At 35.7% G+C, this 23,285-nt stretch overlaps 2 protein-coding genes across 9 annotated transcripts in view; one reads left to right on the top strand and one right to left on the bottom strand.

Moving 5' to 3' along the window:
• DOCK1 (dedicator of cytokinesis 1) overlaps nt 1-23,285 on the top strand; it is a 513,270-nt gene that overhangs the window by 228,101 nt on the left and 261,884 nt on the right. The gene's annotated exons all lie outside the window — the stretch shown is intronic.
• Nucleotides 9-22,329, bottom strand: LOC131201243 (inhibitory synaptic factor 2A-like). Of its 3 annotated transcripts, none has more exons than XM_058189029.1 (3): nt 21,735-22,329; nt 8,035-8,117; nt 9-1,259 (listed from the first exon to the last, which is right to left on the bottom strand). In XM_058189029.1, the coding sequence occupies exons 2-3, from the start codon at nt 8,102-8,104 to the stop codon at nt 52-54; spliced, it is 1,278 nt and encodes a 425-aa protein (XP_058045012.1). In that variant the 5' UTR covers nt 8,105-8,117; nt 21,735-22,329; the 3' UTR covers nt 9-51. The 3 variants fall into 3 exon arrangements, with proteins under 3 accessions (XP_058045012.1, XP_058045013.1, XP_058045011.1); XM_058189030.1 differs by having other exon boundaries at nt 8,028-8,117; nt 21,870-22,329; XM_058189028.1 differs by having other exon boundaries at nt 21,870-22,329.

Raw genomic sequence — 23,285 nt, 5'->3', positions numbered from 1 at the left:
TCCCCAAATGAGATTCTTGCATATATCAAAAAAACTAAACTAAAAATCAACTTACCCTTCTCTATGAGCTTCTCCCTTTTCCAACTCCTGAATAACACCCAACAAGACCTTTATGGTTTCCTGACTGGAGCTGATCAGATTCTCCATCATCTGTAACTGTGCTTTCAAATCTACTACTTCAGTGTGAGGCACAATTTGTTGACATCCTTCACTCACAGCAACTGCTGTCTGACAAGGCTGTTTTCCTTCCATAGATGAAACATTTACCAGAAGGGTCTGTTCGTTACATTGGGTAGACTGGCACTGTGCCTGCATGGGACAGGCCTGAACTGTACTTACAGCTTGTGACTGCAGACCATTAAGATGCAGAGTTCTTTTTCTGTCCTCCTCCTCGGCTGGACACAGGGACCAGTTCCCTGTTGCTGCCGAATGTTGCTGGTCAGCCAGTGAGATGTGTGAACCAGATGCGGGCAAGTAGACAGAAGCTACTTCTGTCTTGAACACTTTTCCTTGGCTGGCTGGATTAGCTTCCTCGTACCTCAATGGCCCAGTGTGGTGTTTTGCTTTGTCATGCAAAGAGTAATCAGGCTCTTCTAAAACTGAAGCTGCTGAGTCCTGTAGAGAAGGAGATTCTTTACTACAGCTGTGCAAATCAGTGCTTATACATGTCTCCAAACAGTTGTCCTTAGAAAGCGGCTCTATTGCGTTCATGCGTTCATTAGTATGTGAAATAAATTCAGCTGTCACATATCCAGTGACTTTCTTGCTGCACTGAACAGCCTCTCCTGAGATTTTGCTGTCTTTCTCTTTAACATCAATTAGGAATCCATTATTTTGACTTGGAAAAGTGTCAACTGAAGCTATGCTTTTGATTATATTTCCCTTTTTCCGGTCCAAAGGGAAGGTCTGGTAACACTTTTTAAGTTCAGGTGAAGTTTGAACTCCTGTACTTTTAGTAACATTAGGGATTGATCTTCGGGCAGGCACTGTCATGTATTTTCGGTAAGCTGCTCTGTAAGAGATGGATTTTGCTTCCTTTTGGTCGGTCTGCTGTAACAAAGAGAGCTGTTTTTCCCTTTGCTCATTCTGGGCCTCGCAGATGTCTTTGAATCTCACCTGTAGGGCTTTGTTTCTCTTCTTGATTTGTCGGTTGGGATCCAATGCATATTTCATTTCTAAGGCAAGTGATGTTGCTGAATCAACTTCACCCTCAGAGACTGCAAGCAAGCATTTGCTGGGTTCCTCACTTCCTGTGGTACCTGAAATCAAAAAGCAGTATTAGAAAGACTGTTACTACGCTAGTTATGGATATTTTTATTCAAATGGTGTGACTTTTTGTAAGAAGGGAGGGAGGAAGGAAAGAAGGAAGGCTTAGGACCCTCTAGCTACCTAAAAATGAAGTCTTGCTTTTGGGAGTGGGAAGGTAATGGTTTTTGTCTTTATAAAATGCATAAATAACACCATCTCATGAAAAATAATAGATTAACAGATTAGAACTTTAAAAATAGTACCATACATACATAACAGAAGCAAATAATGAAATCCAAAAGACGTAGTAGTAAATACGTGCAAGTTTTCAAGTTACCCAAAATTCCTGTCAGATAGGGTGATACAACAATTAGACTAAATTCTTTGGCGTCTAAGATAGTTTAGACTCAGACTACATTCTAAAATTATATATATAGTATAGTTGTAGACATCAGATTACATCCTAATACAAACAAATAAGGGGTGAGCTCCTCCTCCCTTATTTCCTCTGCTTTTCTTTGGCAAAAAAAATACACAGGTAGTCCTTCATTTATGACTAAAGTGGAATCCAGAATATCCATCGTAAATCAATCCACAGACTGCATGTACAGACAGAACCTGATTTTATGATTTTTTTATTTATTTTTTTGCTCCAATTGTTAAACACACACCATGGTCAAGTGAATATGGTAGTCATTAACAAGTGACTAAATACAAATCAGTGTATCCCTATGGGCATTTTTTATTGGAAACCAGCCAAATAAGGCTGGAAACTGGCAAAAAATGTCATAAATCATACTCACATGATCATGGAATGCTGCAACCATCCATAAAGGTGAGCTAGCTGCCAAGTACCTGAAATGTGATGTGTGCAGCCATCAGAACTTTGGAACGGTGTCATAAGTAGCTTTTAGGTGGCCTGTCATAACTATGAATGGTTACTATGCAACAGTAATTATGGAAGGATTATCTGTGGTCTTAGATAGGAAGTGTATTCAAAACACTTTACGTACTTATCTTAGGAAAGATAATACTGCTTTAAATTGTTTTATGCTGACATTATAACTTAGTGTAATATCACAGCCCTCCAGATGTAAATGAGACAGTAAGCCCTCAGAAACACATTATGCATATAAAAGATTATGTTCTCCATGATGTTTAAACGTTCTTGCTTAAACATATATGGTTAAGAATATTCAAACCTGGCCAAATGGACAACAACTATTGGCTATGGCTGAATGCTCTCTATATTTATGCAGAAATCATTATTTCCATAGTGAGGAGAGGTAGGAGGGAAAAAGCAGCTGAAACAGTTATTAAAAATGCTATATATTATTGATGTTTTAATGCTATGCAGTAGATATTTTCATTCTGCAGAATGATTGTCACTGAATAATTTTGGTAACTAATATATCCTTCCTTATAATTTACCTTTTATTTGGAGGTTCTTCATTTCATTTGCTACATTTGTTTGATGACAGTATAATTAACTCTTGAGGAGATTATAGATAGAAATAACTTACTGTAAACTTAAAATCATAAATTTAGGCCATGAGATTAAATCTCGTCAGTGCAAAAGCTTCAATTAATTTTTTTTAGGACAAACAGATCTGCATTTATTACAATTCATTTTGAACCGGAACTGATTGCAAATTGGATGATACTCGTTATTTTTAAGAATAATGTTTAAGAGAAATGTCAATGTGTATAAACAGCCATCTGTTTTAAAAGCGCTCCTATTTCTTTATAGGCAAAGTTAATACTTCTGAAAATGTAGCCCTTAACTGCTTTCTTGGCAATGGAACCACCCACATTTATTGGGTTTCAAATTACCACAAAATCAATATTCTAGAAGAAAAACATTATCTTACTTTTAATGTAATGCATCAAAGCTATACTTTTATAGAATATTCATACAGAAATAAGGAAATGTTAATTTTAAACAGCAAAATATTAGAATTTGTACTACCTATTTAACATCCCTACTGAATTCAATTGTAAAATTTTATGAACTTTTATGTATGCTGAGAGCATATGCACCAAGACAAATTCCTTGTGTGTCCAATCACACTTGGCCAATAAAGAATTTATTTATTTATTTATTTATTTATTTTTCACATTTATATACCGCCCTATCTCCCTAGGGACTCAGGGCGGTTCACAGGCAAGTAAAAAGTACATATGAATACAGACTAAAATAACAATTAAAAAACTTATTCTACATAGCCGAATTATTAAAAACTATATAAATAATAAAACCCATTTAAAACCAGTAAATTTAAAATCTAATCCAGTCCTGCGCAGATGAATAAGTGTGTTTTAAGCTCGCGACGGAAGGTTCAGAGGTCCGGAAGTTGACGAAGTCCTGGAGGGAGTTCTATTCTATTCTATTCTATTCTATTCTATTCTATTCTATTCTATTCTATTCTATTCTATTCTATTCAACTAAGATGCTGCAGGTGGCAGTTTTCTTCCACTTAGGGAGAAGAATCACATCTTAGTTTATTACCTTGCTTTACATCTGTTTTAAACATTTAGCCTGATTGCTAAGACAAGAAAATAAGTTATATTCTGAAGAACAATGCCAAATTGCATGAAAAAAGAGCATAACCATGGTTATTTTTTATCCATTTTCACTATGTAAGGGAAAATGTTTTAAACTTGCTATCTTGTAGTAACAGTTTATAGAATAAACTGAAGAAATAAACCAGAAAAAACACATTTAAAGGGGAATAACAAATATTATTTGCACTTATATATACCGGTACAATTTGGTGTAGTGATGAAGGCATCTGTATAGAAACTAGGGGAGCATGAATAGTCCACGTTGGCCATGAAGCCTTGGGATAGTCACTTTCTCTCAGCCATAGGAAGGAAGCAATGGCAAGCCACTTATGAAACACCGTGCTCGAAAACTGTAAGGACTTGTCCAGGCAGTCTCAAAGAATCAGCCATAATTGAATAATAAAAAAAAAAGGCCAGTGTAAATTTGGTCACTTAAAATAAATGAGTAACCCAAAACAAAGCAAAGCAAAGTAGCAAAGTCATTAAAAAAACAATTAAGAAGGATTTGCAGGAATTTAGAGGTTAGAAATAAAAATGATGATACTTTATGTACCCAAAAGCCAAGGAGTTAAATAGCATTATGGAGAAGGAAATACTACATTTGCATAAAACAGGAGTAATATATAAATCATTTGCTGGCATGAGAAAAAGAAAATAGTGATCACAAGATGAAGCCTATCAGTAAGTATACTAATAGCTTATAGTTTCTCAATACTGAAATAGCAACTTTGTTACCTTGAAAATGAAATGTGCATTCAATTTCACTCCATCAGTCAAGAAAATAAATTATATTCTGAAGAACAATGCCAAATTGCATGAAAAAGAGCATAACCATGGTTATTTTTATCCATTTTCACTATGTAAGGAAAATGTTTTAAACTTGCTATCTTGTAGTAACAGTTTATAGAATATTCATACAGAAATAAGGAAATGTTAATTTTAAACAGCAAAATATTAGAATTTGTACTACCTATTTAACATCCCTACTGAATTCAATTGTAAAATTTTATGAACTTTTATGTATGCTGAGAGCATATGCACCAAGACAAATTCCTTGTGTGTCCAATCACACTTGGCCAATAAAGAATTTATTTTTTTGCTCCAATTGTTAAACACACACCATGGTCAAGTGAATATGGTAGTCATTAACAAGTGACTAAATACAAATCAGTGTATCCCTATGGGCATTTTTTATTGGAAACCAGCCAAATAAGGCTGGAAACTGGCAAAAAATGTCATAAATCATACTCACATGATCATGGAATGCTGCAACCATCCATAAAGGTGAGCTAGCTGCCAAGTACCTGAAATGTGATGTGTGCAGCCATCAGAACTTTGGAACGGTGTCATAAGTAGCTTTTAGGTGGCCTGTCATAACTATGAATGGTTACTATGCAACAGTCATTATGGAAGGATTATCTGTGGTCTTAGATAGGGAAGTGTATTCAAAACACTTTACGTACTTATCTTAGGAAAGATAATACTGCTTTAAATTGTTTTATGCTGACATTATAACTTAGTGTAATATCACAGCCCTCCAGATGTAAATGAGACAGTAAGCCCTCAGAAACACATTATGCATATAAAAGATTATGTTCTCCATGATGTTTAAACGTTCTTGCTTAAACATATATGGTTAAGAATATTCAAACCTGGCCAAATGGACAACAACTATTGGCTATGGCTGAATGCTCTCTATATTTATGCAGAAATCATTATTTCCATAGTGAGGAGAGGTAGGAGGGAAAAAGCAGCTGAAACAGTTATTAAAAATGCTATATATTATTGATGTTTTAATGCTATGCAGTAGATATTTTCATTCTGCAGAATGATTGTCACTGAATAATTTTGGTAACTAATATATCCTTCCTTATAATTTACCTTTTATTTGGAGGTTCTTCATTTCATTTGCTACATTTGTTTGATGACAGTATAATTAACTCTTGAGGAGATTATAGATAGAAATAACTTACTGTAAACTTAAAATCATAAATTTAGGCCATGAGATTAAATCTCGTCAATGCAAAAGCTTCAATTAATTTTTTTTAGGACAAACAGATCTGCATTTATTACAATTCATTTTGAACCGAACTGATTGCAAATTGGATGATACTCGTTATTTTTAAGAATAATGTTTAAGAGAAATGTCAATGTGTATAAACAGCCATCTGTTTTAAACATTTAGCCTGATTGCTAAGACAAGAAAATAAGTTATATTCTGAAGAACAATGCCAAATTGCATGAAAAAAGAGCATAACCATGGTTATTTTTTATCCATTTTCACTATGTAAGGGAAAATGTTTTAAACTTGCTATCTTGTAGTAACAGTTTATAGAATAAACTGAAGAAATAAACCAGAAAAAACACATTTAAAGGGGAATAACAAATATTATTTGCACTTATATATACCGGTACAATTTGGTGTAGTGATGAAGGCATCTGTATAGAAACTAGGGGAGCATGAATAGTCCACGTTGGCCATGAAGCCTTGGGATAGTCACTTTCTCTCAGCCATAGGAAGGAAGCAATGGCAAGCCACTTATGAAACACCGTGCTAGAAAACTGTAAGGACTTGTCCAGGCAGTCTCAAAGAATCAGCCATAATTGAATAATAAAAAAAAAAGGCCAGTGTAAATTTGGTCACTTAAAATAAATAAAATAAATAAAACAAAGCAAAGCAAAGTAGCAAAGTCATTAAAAAAACAATTAAGAAGGATTTGCAGGAATTTAGAGGTTAGAAATAAAAATGATGATACTTTATGTACCCAAAAGCCAAGGAGTTAAATAGCATTATGGAGAAGGAAATACTACATTTGCATAAAACAGGAGTAATATATAAATCATTTGCTGGCATGAGAAAAAGAAAATAGTGATCACAAGATGAAGCCTATCAGTAAGTATACTAATAGCTTATAGTTTCTCAATACTGAAATAGCAACTTTGTTACCTTGAAAATGAAATGTGCATTCAATTTCACTCCATCAGTCAAGAAAATAAATTCAAAATAGTTCATAAACATCGTTCTTTTTAGCTACTCTGAACGAACTAAAGTTATACTTTTAAAAGACAAATGCAAAAATCTGTCAATCCTTAATATTTCTGTACATTCATTACTTTGGTGCAACTGTAAAGTAAAGTTGGTTAGTGAATAAGAATTTGCTTTGCTTCAATACAAGTAAATATATGTATTATAACACTGAACTAAATATATTTGGGATACAAAGGACTTTAGGACAGTAATTTGATGGATGAATTCTTCTTTGCTAAGACTCTTAAGTGCATGAGTTGTGTTTGCTCTTTCTTTTTAGAAAATGAAATGGGCTTACCGATTTTAATTTATTAATTTCTATACCAGTTCACTCTGAAATCACTGGGATTCTTTCATTTGTCCTGCCTGAGTATCAGGAACTAAAATTAAATTTAATTAAATATAGAACAATTAAATAATTGTTCATCTATCTCACAGGATGAGAAAACATACAGCACTATACTTAGATACAACTAGGTACCAAATAAAAATACTAAATAGGGAATAGGGAACAAGGTCATATTTTAGTATTAAATTGCTGATATCCTGATGCTGTTTTTTTGCTAATTTTATGGTTGAGAAACAGCCAGTGGGCTTACTTATTTGCTTAGACAGTAATTTTGAAAATTAAATACTATGGAATAATACTAATACCTTCTAGAAAGAAATGTGAGATTAATAGTGGTAATACTCAACCCTGCTGGTGTTTTGTAAAGCCTTGAAAACTTGGATATTGGGTCCTGTAGGTTGGGTAAACTCATCATTGCAGTTTTCTCACATAACTGTGGCTGAATTCTGACTGCCTTTGGGTGCCACTGTGCTGTAATTGTGTCTATGTTTACTATTGTTGTTATTTATTCCTTTTGTTTTACTGGCTTTAATTCTGTGTTTACTGCCCAGAATCACTATTTTTTAGATGCGGATATGTATAAACCAACTATAAATAAATACAGAAACAAAAAACTCTAATCTTTACAAACACAGTAAATGGAAACTAATTCTCAAATAAATTTATCTATATAATGAGTCACCTGTAGCCTGAATTATTTTTCTTCTCTGGTCAATATTTAATTTATATGAGGTTTCCTAAACAAGTTACATAAATATTTTTATATAAACTACTGTATGTCACACCATGTGTATAAAAGTTCTATTAGATAAAACCAACAGAAATCCAGGGACATACCACTTACTTTCATCATTGAGGGATTGTGAGGCTGGAGATGAAAGGTTCCTCATCTCATGATCAGTTCCTTTGGCCATCGTGTTACTCAGCCTAAAATATAACAAATATACTATTACTAATTGGTTGTACACGGTACTGGAAAATAAAACCCCTTTTTAACGTCAATAAATCTTTGTGTTTTTGGAACCATCGACAAAATCTACTCTTCCAGAGAACACAAATGATGCTTGAATACATACTTTTAGAAGTATTGGCAACCTAACTGTCGTCAAACAGAAAAAATAACTAGCAGTTCAGAATATTAAGCACCAATCAGATTTTAGACATTTGTTTAGTGAAAACTTTAGTATATATTCACATAGTTTTCTTATTGCTATTAGACCGACACTTTATGCTTGAGCTTGTAAATTTCTATCAACAGGTAACATAGTTCTTGACCTATGACCATTTGTTCAGTGATTGTTACAATAGTGTTGAACAAATGATGGCTAACAACAGATTCTCAGAATTCTGGCCATCCCAACATCCCATAGCCTGATCTCCATTTGCAACTTTCCATTGTTGGCTTCCTCAAAAAGGCAATATGGATATGGAAACCAGCAGGGAAGGTTGAGTGTCTATTTCCTTTCAGACACATACACCAGTCCCTCTCTGCGTGTGCCAGCCACTTGCACATCCCTGCTCAAATACCCAACCTGCACCTTCCAAACCTGCGGGATGCCTCTTGTATACCTTTCCCAACCTACTTGCACACCCGCCCCACAATTCTCATGTATTCTCTCAGCTTCTCTTATGCACTCCTTTGCACTGCACCTCTTGCACACACTCCCCCCCCACTTCACTCCCTCTCCCACCCAGTAGTAACCATTTATTTGCCTGCAGACCTGGGGCACTTAACTTCCCACCAGCTTCTCCACTGACTTTGGTTGTAGGAAGCCTGAAGGGGTTGCCTCACTTAACAACTCTGATAATCAGTTACAACGGCAACTGAAGCTGCAGGGATTGTTGTCACTAAACACTGCAGCTGTGCTTTATGACCACATCACTTACTGACAGCAATCCCTGCAGTCCCAGTTGCTGCTGTAAGTCAAAGAACACCTGTTTATAAGTAGTTTTTATTTAAGGAATAAGACCCTACCATTATACCATATGTCAAACTAATTCCAAAAATACCTCCAAATGCACAAGTCCATTCTGTATCGGTTTTTAGTTCTACCTCTGTTGATTTTTTATTTTTGTTTTGTACTTCTTTACAGAATTTTATTTTCCTATGCATCTTGTAGTTTTCAAAAATGCAACTTTATCTTTATGCTCTATGGCAGGGGTGTCTTTGAGGGCCAGATCAGCATTGTAGTTCTTCTCCGCAGGCCAGCTGGGAAGGTGGGGGGAGATGGGATGGATGCCTCCTACAGCACCCTGCCAGCCAAAATGGGGCTGTTTTTGCCCGCATAGTGCTGCAGGCGGCCGTCCAGCCAAGAATGGGTGCGGGGGGCCTCACATGGCCCCTTGCGACCCATTTTGGTTGCCAGAAACACCACGGGCCATTGCTATGTCCAGGCCAGCCTTTTATTTAAAATTGATCCCCCCCCCCAATTTTCATTTATGAAGAAAATCAAATTGTTACATACCAAATAAAATACAACAGGGCAATTAAAAACCCTTAAAAATACTGTCATTAAGTTTGTAAAACTAATATATGGACAGTCAAAATGCACAAACAGTTGGAATGAAGTCTGTTTAAATTTTGATGCACCCATTTTGAATGTACATGTGCTGTTTGAAAGTATTTTGAATTCAAGATTTGGGGCATCAGGTTTTTCTGTTTTTAGTTTTATTTGTTGGCTGTAGACAGGTAATCCTCAATTTACGACTGCATAGCAAATTTCTGTTGCTAAGTGAGAAGTTAAGTGAATTTTGCTCCATTTTCCAACTTTTCTTGCCACTGTTGTTAAGTGAACTGTGCAGTTGTTAAGTTAGTAACACAGTTGTTAAGTCAATCTGGTTTCCCCATTGATGTTGCTTGTCAGATTGCAAAAGGTCATTATATAACCCAGGGACACTGCAACCATCATAAATATGAATCAGTTGCCAAATATCTGAATTTTGATTATGTCATCATAGGGATGCTATAACTGTCATAACTGTAGAAAGCATGACATTTTTTTTCAGTGCCATTGTGATTTTGAATGGTCACTAAAGGCACTGTTGTAAGTTGATGACTATCTATATTGTTTTATTGATTGGAAGCCACCCAGAGTTGATTTAAGATGGACATTTACAATATACAAATTTTGAAATCAATCAACAAATAACTAAATCATTTAAATCTGGATTAAAGTCCATGTGGATATTATCCATTTGGAGAACTTCACTAAGGTTGTGAGGGCAGTGAAGAAAACCTCTGTCTTTGCTAAGATTCATATATGAACCAAAATAGTTGATAAATAGCTTTGTAAAATTTGTAGATCAACAACAGAAAATATGAGATTAATAGATCAAACTGGCAATTGTTTGTCCAGCTATTCTGGATTCTAACTAGGTAGTTAATTACAGTACTTACAAGGTGATTGAAATGATGAGGGCTACCTTTTGTTTCTTCAATCCTTGCCCCTACATTCTAATTAAATTAGGTCTAGAGCTAAGGGATCTCACAATTAAGGTGATGATAAATTATTTTCTGAAGATTAGACTTAATATTAAAAGATTTAGTTTTTAGTTTTACAGTTAGAGTTACACACCAAAGAGGAAATTATAAGAATGCTTTTAAAAAACTCTCCTTCAATCTGGAGAAAGTTCATGGTCTGATTGGAGAAGTTATGCCCTAACTCTGTTCCCTTAAGGATTAACCCAATGCAATGAAGTGAGCAAGTCTGCATTATCAATTTGTAGGAGAGATATGCGACTGCAGCCAAAAACTGACCATCTTGGTTTATGCTGTCTCACACAGATCTGTTTTGTACTATTGTGTCAACATACAAATGTAACCTCTGGGCTCTGGAATGAGGTGTTATAAATATGTTTATAAAAACAGATGTTTCAACTATGCTGACATGTTATCTGAGGAAACAGTAGAAATATGAGTTTGGTTTTACATGAATGAAGGCAAGGCATTTGTTTTTACAATGTTCATTATTTGTATTTTCTACAGCCTTTCACTTGTTCACAATTCTTATGAACAGTTTATGAGAATTATAATTAAATGTGTAATCCAGGGGTAGTCAACCTTTCTATACCTACTGCCCACTTTTGTATCTCTGTTAGTCGTAAAATTTTCTAACCGCCCACCGCTTCCAGTAATGCACTGTGTATCTTCGTCTGCGCATGCCTCTCATGCATCATGGATTGGTTTGGGGGGGTGCCGGCTACCAGCTCTGCTTGACTGTTACAGCTGGGTGGTGTGGGGGGAGATGCGTGAGCTATTCTTGGACGAGGCTCTTTTGTTTGCGGTCGCACTATAGTGTCATTTAGTTTCCCTTACGTAACGTGAACTAAACTTATGTGCAGGCGATACAAATAGTATATTTTCAGAAATTTAAATTGTCACGGGGAATTTTATGAAAACCTAATGAAAATATTTTTAAATAATGCTGTGAAAATTTTTTAAAAAGTCAATTAAATTTAAAAAAAGGAAAATGCTTCAGTATTGGACAAAACCCCTACCACCCACCATGAAAGCTGGAATGCTCACTAGTGGGCGGTAGGGACCAGGTTGACTACCACTGGTGTAATCAGAAGTTTTTTGTTTTTTTAAAGGGCCATACTGGGAGAAAATGGCACAAATTAAATAACAATATCAATCTCAACAGTTAGGTCACAAAACTCCCCGTCCCAATATATATGGAAAGGGTTACTTATTTAAAGTTCTTTTGGGCCTGATGATTAAACAAGCTTAAATTACTTAAGTTAAATAGGAATATAGTGTAGATCGTGAGAAAATCTCTTGGATTGCAATCCATCCTTTTTGTGGAAGGGATCCTACTCTCACTGAAAATACTTTGCCTTGAAAGACTTGTTTCAACTACCAATAATGAAGCAATTAATTAAAAAATGTGTTTGCATAATTATGTTTGTTGCTGCTTTTTCCTGAATGTCAAAAAGATTTGCACAAGTTTTAATGACTGAAATATATGGCAGCCAGACTGTTAATCAGTACATAGTATGATTACAATAGGTATTCATCAATTTATGACTACAATTGAGCCCAAAATTTTTGTTAAATGAAACGTTTGTTGTAAGTTTGCCCCATTTTACTACCTTTCTTGCCAGTTGTTAAGTGAATCGCTGTAGTTGTTAGTAACACAGTTGTTAAATGAATCTACCTTCCCCATTGACTTTGCTTGTCAGAGGGTCACAAAAGGGGATCACATAACCCCAGGACATTGCAACGGTCATAAATATGAGAATTGCTAAGAATCTGAATTTTGATCACATGACTATAGGGATGTTCTGGTCATAAGTGTGAAAATTGATGTCATGTTTTTCAGTGCTGATGTAACTTTGAACCGTCACTAAATGACCTATTGTAAGTCGAGGACTACTTGTATATCATTCTCACACCAATTCACAAGGAATTGTGTTTGTATGTGCCTTTGAATCAGGTTTTGTATAAACCAGTCCATGCAGTTTTCTTGGCAAGGTTTTTCGAAAGTGGTTTTCCACTGTCTCCTTCCTAAGGCTGAGAGAGACGTTGGTCCAAGATCAGCCAGCTGGCTTTGTGCCTAAGGCAGGACTAGAACTCACTGTCTCCTGATTTGTAGTCAATGCCTTACCCACTACACCACTGACTGTCAACTAATTGATTCTGCATTTAAGGATTTAAATGAGTGCAAAATATGTGTGTATACACAAACATTCTCACACTCCACCCACTTTAGAATGTAGAGGAAAATCCATTTTAACTACCAGCAATATGAATAAAAAAATAACAGAAGTACAAAAGGAGATAAAAATTGATTTGAAATTCTTTAGGGGGCTTTTTACTTTTTAGTAGATATACAGTGTAATTTTTTTAAAAGGAAGAAAAAGGTTATTGAACCTGTAACATAGTACAAGCCAACCCATAATCTACGATAGTAAACTAACTGGATGCTTCTAATTTAAGGTGTCAAGTCTGTGGGACCCATATTCAATTTATTAAGAACTGAGTTATCATTTCAGGTTAGCCCATTTATTTGATAGCTGTATTTCAGAGTCAGAAAAAAAACCCTATTAAAATAATTTGGACAGTGTGAACCTTTCACTTCTACATGATGCCAAACGTTGATGTCCAGATTTGTCATAAGAATCCGTACAAAAAATCGACAGTAATGGGGGTGGAGGTGGGGAGAAATGATGGCATTAATTATTTAACTGAAGCCAGAAGATATAATGCAGAAGTGATAAGAGCATTGCTGATTATACATAAATGTTAAAACAGTTCAAACTATATATATATAAGTATTTTTCTTCTATTAAACACATTTACTTGTATTAGTGGAAAGGAGTTAATTGCCATTTAACTTATTTTTTCAATAATATACAAGGCTCTTGCAGCATCAGAAATTAAAACTAAAATCAGAGTGTATAGGGCTGACTTCCCCACTCCCAAGAAATATAATCTATAAGCATGCATAAATAATGCCAGGTTAATTTCAGGACTCAGAAAATACTTTCACATAGCTTCAATGCTGATTGATTAAATTTCAGCTAAAATGTGGCAGTTAGAAAAGGAGCCAAGCAAAGAGGAATAAACATATAAATAATTTGAGGAACAAAAAAAATCATACCACATTCAGTTAAAAAGAACAAGGAAGATCTGAGCACTTTCTGATGATATTCAGGATAGCACTCAAATAATAAAGTTCAAGAACAGCTCAATAATAAGATTGCAATCACTGACTTAACAGGTAAAAAGAAGTAGAGGCAATATTCAAAAATGCTTCAGTCTTTTCTCCAATAACACTATAGTAAGTGTGAAGGAAGAAAGTGCTGATGTAGAAATCACAGCAACAACAACTAAACTAATTAAAAATGATGTGAAGATGTTTGAAGCATCTGATTGAATAAATAACATCTGCAGAAGAAAAACAATGTTTATACTGCAGAACTTTCAGAACTCTCACTACGCAACAAAGATAAAAAATGTTTTCTCAGTAGTTGCCATAACTATCACACAAGCAACCAAAGACAAATTACTGTAAAATTGTGCACTTTCACAAATATCTAGCAATGTTATTTCACTTTAGGGATTCCAACTGGTTTATTTCATCATGGCTTCTGTTCTTCATGTAGTGAAAAATGAGAAATATACCATTCCTTCTTTGATGCAACAAAAAGTGCAAGCCAATTTGTCCAATATAAGCTTGATGATGTTGAACTCCATAGCAACATATTATTACATCTGTTCTTTTCATAACATAGACATGATTAAGAGTCTAAGATTAGTAGCAATTGAAGCCTATAGTCCAATTTCACAGTAGTACCTAGAGCCCAACAGACAGGTCTATGTTATTATAAGAATCTGTTTCACCACTGTTCTTTCCTTGAACTTTATCAATTACTGATATATAAAGGGCTATTCATCTATTCTGAAACCTGCTAGTTTCCAGTAACTTTTTGCCTAGTGTTCTGTGGTGTAATATCTGACAGATATCATACTGGATTCATCCTCCTTGGGCAGGAGTCACAGTGAAAAAATTACTAGGTGTTTGTTGTTGTTGTTTTTTGCATATACAAACATTAGACATATATTCAACCTCATTTTTCTTAACCACTATGGCAAAAGGCAATTAGCAGTATGGCGAATGAACCGAAAGGAAATAACCTAGAACAGTGATACTAATCTTAACTATGCTGAACAAAGATAAGCATTCCTATGATCTATTAATGATACAACAGATAGTTGTGGTTGATAATTGCTTTATAAGGTAACAATTTAATATATGCTTAGTGACAGGACAGTGACACATGAAAGAAAGCATTCTTATTGAGAGTGCCCCAACATTCTAATAATCCCTGACGCTTCCACCAATTCAATCTGATGGAAAAGAGTGTCAGTCCTCAAAAGTAAAAGGAAGCAACAATGTAGTGTTACCTATGATATAAAACATTTTATGAAAGAGATCAGTCTCATCGTAAGGAAGCAAGTGTATAAACAGGGCTATGTCATCTTAGAAATGATTACCATATTATTGAAACTAAAAACCGAAACAGAATATGACAAAATAGTAATATCACTGTATGTTTTCAGATGCTAAATGAATTGAAAGCTTTCTCACAGCAATGAGAACAAATGGCTTGCATTCTTTATGGTAAACTATTTCCATGCATAGTAGCCACTGATTATAAGCTTTTATTCCAAGATATGTATGACTCTGTGTGTGTGTGTGTGTGTGTGTGTGTGTGTACGTGTGCATAGATGTGTATGAAAATGAAAATCCATCGAAGTGTTTTATTGAAGTACATAAGTGCAGTAATCATTTATGGGTTGGTCTCTCATCTGAATTTACCATTGCACAAATATGAGGAATATTTGTAAATTGCCATGCAGTTCTATGAATGCTATGAAGAAATCACTACTGTCATATATCTTACAAATACAGTTCAGTGCTTCATTTGTTAGTCAAATAAACTATTTCCTTTACTAAAGGAATAGAAAACTCAACATTGCATTATGAAATAGCCCAGATTGATTGTCAGATGCTATTCCAGCATTTAAGGAGGACTATAATAGTAGACAACCTAACTATAAGCTAGCTATAATGGTCCTGGCATATACTGTGTGGTTAGAACTGGAACAGTCTTTGACAGTTACAACAGAAGACCCAGTTTATGTGTGGAAGGTATTTCTTCTTGTATCTCTCTTCTCTGTCAACTTTAGCAACTGTTATATTTCTTGTACATACATATGGAAAGCTCATACTTGTATTTCCCGATTCCTCTGTTAAAGGATGATTTGAGACTATCTAGAAATTCAATTTCAGTTGTTAAATGTACAAATGTATAAACAGTACTGACACTAAATATTTTTTTTAAAGTTTAAGAGGTTTAACGAACAATATATAGATTTTAATATGCTCAGTGACAGACAAACAAGGAAAATCTCAATAAAAAACAAACAATGACAAGTTATAAAAAAGTGTTGCTACTTCAAGAAAATATATTGTTTGCAGAAGTCTGTACTGTTTATACTTGGGAGAGTAAATAATACTGTTTAGATTAAAACAAAAAACAGGATTCATGAAAATAGCGAAGTATGAACATAGAAGAGATAAAATCAGCACTGCATTTGGATCTTAGTTGTAACTTGTTCTCTGTACATGCCCTTCTGAGTTATGATGCTACTTCCCAGATATTTGGCAGAGAAAAATGGAACTGAAGATTAAGGAAGGATATTTTGTTCAACTTGAACTCTTGTCATTAAGACATTACCACTTCTTGAGAAATAGTATCTTAGTTATGTTGCAGAAACATAACTGTCATGTGTCTTCTGATAAAACTTTACATGCAATAGCAATTTTATATATTTTACTGTAGACATTTTGTTTGAAATAACTCATTGTGTACTTTTAATAACTCACTAAATGACCCGAATGTAGAATTAAATGTCAAAGTTTTTCATATGTGATGAAAAAATGCAACTTATGCTGAAAGAAACATGTACTACCATGTATAATATATACATGTGGAATGTGAAAGTACATAAATAAATAAAATTATAAACAGTTATATAACCACTTCAGTAACATTCCTGCTTTTCCTAATGTAAACATTTTGAGACAGTACATTTACTTAAAAGGAACATTATGGTCAGCCTTCCCTAACCTGATGCCAAAGAACCATCAAATATGTAAGTGAGGTGCAATGAAAACAGGCTAAGAAAAGCTGTGGAGGATCAGATGAAGGACAAATGTAATCTGGCATTCTGGTCTCTTTATGGCTATGAAAAGATTGTGAAAAGTTGACAAAACAAAAACACACCTGATAATTCATTCATCCATATTAGCTCTGATATCAAAGATAACTGAACCATAAAAACTAGTAGTCTGACAGTCTTTATCCCCTATAAATGTACTGATTTAATTTAAAATGCATTTTTTGGTTCAATCCTCTATTTAAAATTATCCACGTTGATGGTCATCACTACATCTAATAGTTCCTTGGCACAACCCTAAATCCTAGACAGGACATTTAACTGCACAGAAACAGACATGGCCTTATTTCTTTACTTGCCTAACTTCCTTGAGTACCTCTAGTTTTGCTGCATAAGGGAGAGAGTCTGAAAAGTAGGAAAACAGGAGTGGAGAGGAATAACAATGTTGTTGTATAATTATACTATGTCTAGTTAAATGCTTTAATTGATATTACTATACAGTTTTGAGATTATTTTTTCTCCTTTTGATTGTTCCAGCTGCTCACATAGAATTTAAGGCCCCTCTCTTCTTGGTTATATATTATGTCTGTCTTCCTGCATTTTATAAATTCACTGTGCCAATAATTTGGTTGGCCTACAGAACTAAAAGTAAATAGAACTTGAATGCCACAGTTTATAAAACAATTTGAAAAATGATAAGCTGCAAAATGTTTGGGGGAAAATTCAAGCACTTACTATCTTGAAACTAATACATTGATTCTTTGGACTTCTTTAATAATGGGTCTTCTTTCTGTTGAAGATATAAAAATCTAATTTGTATAGTCTTCTGGGTTTTCTGAATACCCAAGACTAGATGTAGGTTACTGTAGTCTTTGAATTTTTGTTATGCCCTTAGCCCCAGGTTCTGTGAATTAAATTATTCATGAATGTACACTGGAGCATTAATCACTTGTAATGATTCATGAATGAGGTTATCTAAAAATGTTAAACCCTATGCTGTAATTATTCACGCTGACAGTGTCTTGACATAAATCTGTTTGAAACTTTACAGTTGAACTGTGAAGCTAATTTATATAGAATTCTGTTTGAGAATTGTGTACTGAAAACAGTTGAGTTTACTGAGCTGTCCATTTTTTTCAGTTATATAGGCTTTTGATGAAGTCAACCCATGAACTAGAATCATATTAACCCAGCATAAACAAACAGAATCACCATGTTTTATATAACTATTTTTACATTTTAAAGGGAAAACATGCTACGTGACTCATCATTTAATGCAGTGTCAAGTGCATCATATGATGGTATAAATCATTTGCTCCAGAACTACTTTCCAGTGATATGGCAAAATTTCATTAGTTTTATTGGTTATTAGTCCAAATCATCGGGGTATGTTCTACTTCACTGGTGATATATCTCATGCAGTGATGTTAACTATGTTAGATATTAACCAACTGCACTTTTAACTGATTGATCTGTAAAACGTATGCAGAAGGATATCAACAAGATTATATATAAATAATTTGTGAGATTAATAGAAAAGCGAATACTTTGTAAATAAAATGAATGTGCCTATGAAACCTTTGTATGTTATGTTCATAGTTTGTTTATAAAACATTAACATTTTAAAAGGATATTAATTAGCAATATGTTTTTATACATACTGTAGTTTGAAAACCTTTCTCAAGTTGCAAATGCAGATGTGCCTTAGGAAAAAAAGATCTGATAAATGCCAAAACAGTAATGTCAATAATGAGAAGACTGGTTATGTCTTATTAATCAATTCTAACAAAGTGACCCTTAAGCATGAGATTTGTCATTTAATACCATTATGAGCAAGACCCACAGAGCCCTGTAGATGCATCGTTTATAAATGAAAACTAGAAAGTAATTTCAGAACTATAGAACATCTTTGGCAATGCAATTTGGCAGTCTAGCATATTGGTCAGGCAATGTCACTAGTTTCTTTAAAGTGTCAAATACATAAGAGTTGAAAAGTTTTATTGCATTCTGTAAAATTTAGGGACAGAATCATAATTAAAAACTACTATTTTGTATTTTTTTCATTTATGCTATTTTCAAGTTATATTATTTTCTAGATTTGAGAATACAGATATTTTTTCTTATTTATCTACAGCAACTGGCATTTATCATGCACAATAATAAATGACTTCCATTCAGCATTGAACTGTATATTTAGTTTCATTATGAAACTTAAGTTCCAAATTTATGATCACTCGTAAAGTATATGGAAAAAACTATTTTTTTTTTAGTTTTTGCAGTCTTTCATAAAGTTCTGTGTATATGTGTTAATACTGGGTTCTACACTTGTTTTTAAGAGAAAGAACTCTTCTTTTAGTTCAAATTTTCTCTAAACTGTTCCTCTCTATGTCCACTAAATTTGAATATTAATCCCCTCACATCTGGACAGCATTATGTTAAAGATGGCTGGTTTTCTATTAGTGGTTATAGTTGCTGCTTGTGACTCAGGACATATTTAAGAACTTTTTCAATTAGACTGCAATCCTTTATCCAGTGTTTGGAATAAGGCACCAATTGAATTCAATAGGATTTATTGTGAATATATCTTTAGGATTGCTTTGTTATGTTGATACAAAAATAACAATGCTATGTACTTTATTTCTCAGCCCTAAATTTCTTTGGGTGGGGGAATTAATTTAAAAAACAATTCCGCTTTCTTTTTCTCATATGCAATAGCAATTACTTCACATTTCATGGTTGCTCACATAATTCTATTGTTAATAGTTTACTATTGGATTATTTTTATTCAGTCTTTTTCAGTCTGATATCTATCCCTCTCAACAAAATTGCTCACTTGCAACATTCTAAGGTGTTTCTGTAAGGGTTGCCTTTTTAACTTAATGAAGAAACTAGTGTACTGAATGTTAAGCACTTTAAATTTTTAAACCTTTGATCAGTGGTTTATTTCATTATCATTTTTGTAATTAATTGATTACTCATTTATTTCTAATAAATAACAATTTTCAGGTATTTAAAATGTTCACAATATTTTAGATAAAATTCATTTGAAACTAGAATATTGATCCCACTTTAAAACCTATTTAAAATTCATGCTAATGTGATTAAACTAATATGAAATTAATATTGAACACATGAATTCACATTAAAATACTTTAAGAGAAAATTGTGCAGATATTGTTGAAAAATGCTCTAATGTATCTACTAGTAATGAGATTGAGGTATGTTGTTAAATTCAGCACACTTGCATTTTTGCTGATTATAAGATGAACATAAATATAACAAAAACTAAAATTTATTTTTAATTTTAGTAATAACTCATCTACCTGTAACATGGAAGTATCATCTGCACACACACACACATATGCAGCTATTAGTTTATCTTCCTAGTTTAACATTTCTATTAAAAACTTAAATAGTGAAATTATGAATAAATGCATAATGATGGAATGGTTACATCATGTGATGTCTGCCTAGTAATTTTTCATCCATAATCTTGATCCTAACCTACATACCTTTAGAATCAGAGATTACATTACATATGAGAGGTATGAACTTCAGAATGCAGAAAGGAAAGGAACCCATGGACAATTCTTTATAGCATTTTGTTTGTATACCTCCTATATTTTAGTACAGCATGCATTTGCTTTCCAGAATTGGGATGCAATGAATGATCTTTCTAATCTCTTTTCCAGCTAATAATGAGTTAAATAATCCCCTATGTGCCTGTCGGATCTCACCCATTTCAACCGGCCAAGGTCGAAATTATACCACTTCACTGCCTTCTCTAGCTTTGCAATGCCAAGGAGGCTACTCCTCCTTTGGGACAGGATCTTTGGAGACAACCGTTCAGAGTAACACAGCATTTCGTTCCAGGGCTTCCCGGGCGTGTAAAAAAGACATTTGAACTCTCCAGCCTTTTCTATCCCCCCTCCTCCAAAAGCCAGCTTCTCTAGCTGCAATCTTTGCGCCCAGTTATTATTGGAGCTCGCTGTAGCGTTTTATGAAGTGGAGAAGCTGAGGTCACAGGAGAGGATTTTTATTCGAGTGCTAAAGACGCAAGGCGGACACCTCCCCCCCTCCCTGTCAGCATGAGGCAGCAGGACGCAAGGTCCCGGCGAGCTGGCCGCTGTGACTTTGGATCCCGATACGCGCGTTTTGCTCACTTTCTTTTCCTTTTAACCTGGCGCATCTCAATGGGATTTACCTGCTTAGTGGGCTTTAAAGGGGAGGAGAATTTTCCGGAGAACGGTTCTCCTCATACAGCCCCGACTTCAAAGCCATAGATAATAATCACACCAAGGTCCGCGGTGTGTCTTTCTGTGGGAAGTTCTCTACCGCACTTCAACTTAGTGGCACGTTAATTTGACTTGGGATAAGTCTCCGTGTATCACGCAGCTCCCCCCAGCCCCAGGGCGGACGTCATTTAGAATCTCCTTTTCTGGACGAAAAGCGAGTAATAGTAACGGCGGCGGCGAAAAATCTTCAGAGCCAGCGGGAAGGATTAGTTGCCAAATTACGCCCGGGGAAAGGAGCAACCCCGTCCGCCTCAGCATTTGTTGTAAAATGAATAGCGAGCCACCCGATTTGTGGGCATTTTTTTTTCTAGAAGAGCGCAATTCGAGGACATGTGGAGTAGTATTCCCTCAGCTTCTCCCCCCTCCCCGCCCGCTGCCTTTATTTCCCCTGAAACTTGTAAGGTGCTACCGTTGGATGGGAAGGGGAGCCACGTCCTATTGCATAACAAAAACCGCTTTCTCTCTCCTTCGCCCTCCCCCTTGAAATGTTACGCGCCTCGTATATGCATGCTCATACTTCTCTCCCTGTGAAGTTTTAATTAGGCAGCCATGGTAACTCACTGTTCTCCCGAAGCCTCATTCCGGCATGATGCTGAGGCTTGTGTCAAGGCACTCTTGATCCTCGGGGAATCTGGGGGGGCAGCGTCTGCAGTTTCCCCAGAAATTTCAGCTGATTTGTAGCGCGAGGTTGCTTACCTTACAGCGTTTCCTTAAAAATAAGTAAAGGTCAGTGCAGTTCCTTTGCGATGATGCATCTCTACCGGCTCACTTCTGCAAGCTTGCAGAGGAACGAGCCGCTCTCGCAAGAGCATCTGCTGCAAGATAATACCAAGGAGATTTAAAAAAGAAAAAGAAATCTTCCCGGAGACCCCTAACCACTATCAACGCCTGCTTTCTCTCTTCTCCTCGTTAGATTTCGCAGTCCAACATTAATTCACTCGTGAGTCGCGGAGGCAATTCAATGCCAGAGTAACAGCAGAAGCCACGCAGTCCTGGAAATGTCCTCATTTACTGAACTCCCTCCAATGGGATCTCAGATCTGATTAAAAAATAAATAAAACGAGGGCGGGAGGCTGTTGTAGGGAGAAAGGCGGAGAAAAGACGGGTGGGTGGCGGCGGGGTTGCCGCTTTCGCCAGTCCTGGTTTCAAACCTGGATCCCAGAGCTGCTCACTTTGAAGCATTTTCTATCGTTTTCTCCCCCCCTCCCTCCCTCCCTGTTTTGCAGACCGGGCGCTCGGGGAAGCTGGCTTTCCTCCTACTTTAGGCAATGCACGAGAGAATGGAGAGCGCGTACTGCCAGCTTGTCGGTTTGGTGGCGAGCGGCAGTAGGGGCTGTGAGAATGCGCGCGCGCGCCGCCGCCTAGCGCCGGAAAAAGGGATGGGGGAACTGCCGCTGCTTCTCCACTAGGGAGAATTGGCGCCTTCCTCCGACGCCGCCAGACCGCGAGCGGCGGACTTGTTGAGGTTGGGGCGAGCAAGGTCCTTCAAGCGACGACTCTTCGGGAGCGGAGAGCCGTCGAAAACAGCCATGCCGCACCGGCGACGGCACAAACGGCTCAAAACTCTTGACACTGACTTCCCCCACCCCCAAAAAATCCCGTGTTAATGTCCAAAAGGTGCTTTTTTCCCAAGAGGCAATTGGACTTTCTGATTTTTCTTTGAAGACGTTTCGCTTCTCATGGATTAGAAGCGAAACGTCTTCAAAGAAAAACCACAAAGTCCAGTTGCTTTTTGAGGAAAAAGAAAAAAGCACCTTTGGAACAGCTGGATGACTGAGAATCTCCATAGGCAACCCGTGTTGTTGTTTGTCGGTAATGCAAAATATAACCAAAGTACGTTTTGGGGCTCCGTGGAAATAGGGGCAAGGATCATTTAGGTTCTTGACCAATAAATATGCAAGGAAATGAACAGCGGAACGGAAAGCAACGAAACTTCTCCACTTAACTGAACTAAAACCTATACACCCGAGTTATGTTTAGTTTTGTATTGTGTCTCCTTGTTCCCTTGTTTCTTTCTTGAAATTTATTTCCGTACCCCTATCCGAAAGCTGCAGAAATTTCCACGCTGGTTGGACAAGTTCCGTCTAACTTTTAGAAACTGCATGTAGTTTT

This window comes from Ahaetulla prasina, chromosome 6 (assembly GCF_028640845.1).
Source record: "Ahaetulla prasina isolate Xishuangbanna chromosome 6, ASM2864084v1, whole genome shotgun sequence".
NCBI classification, from domain to species: Eukaryota; Metazoa; Chordata; class Lepidosauria; order Squamata; family Colubridae; genus Ahaetulla; species Ahaetulla prasina.
This window is presented reverse-complemented; position numbering and strand designations above follow the sequence as displayed.

Bases quoted from the DNA above. Each gene is read 5' to 3' on its own strand.
- LOC131201243 (XM_058189029.1), bottom strand. From the start codon at position 8,104: ATGGCCAAAGGAACTGATCATGAGATGAGGAACCTTTCATCTCCAGCC. The intron at 1,260-8,034 runs GTAAGTGGTATG...TTTTGATTTCAG, and splicing joins ACAATCCCTCAATGATGAAA to GTACCACAGGAAGTGAGGAA.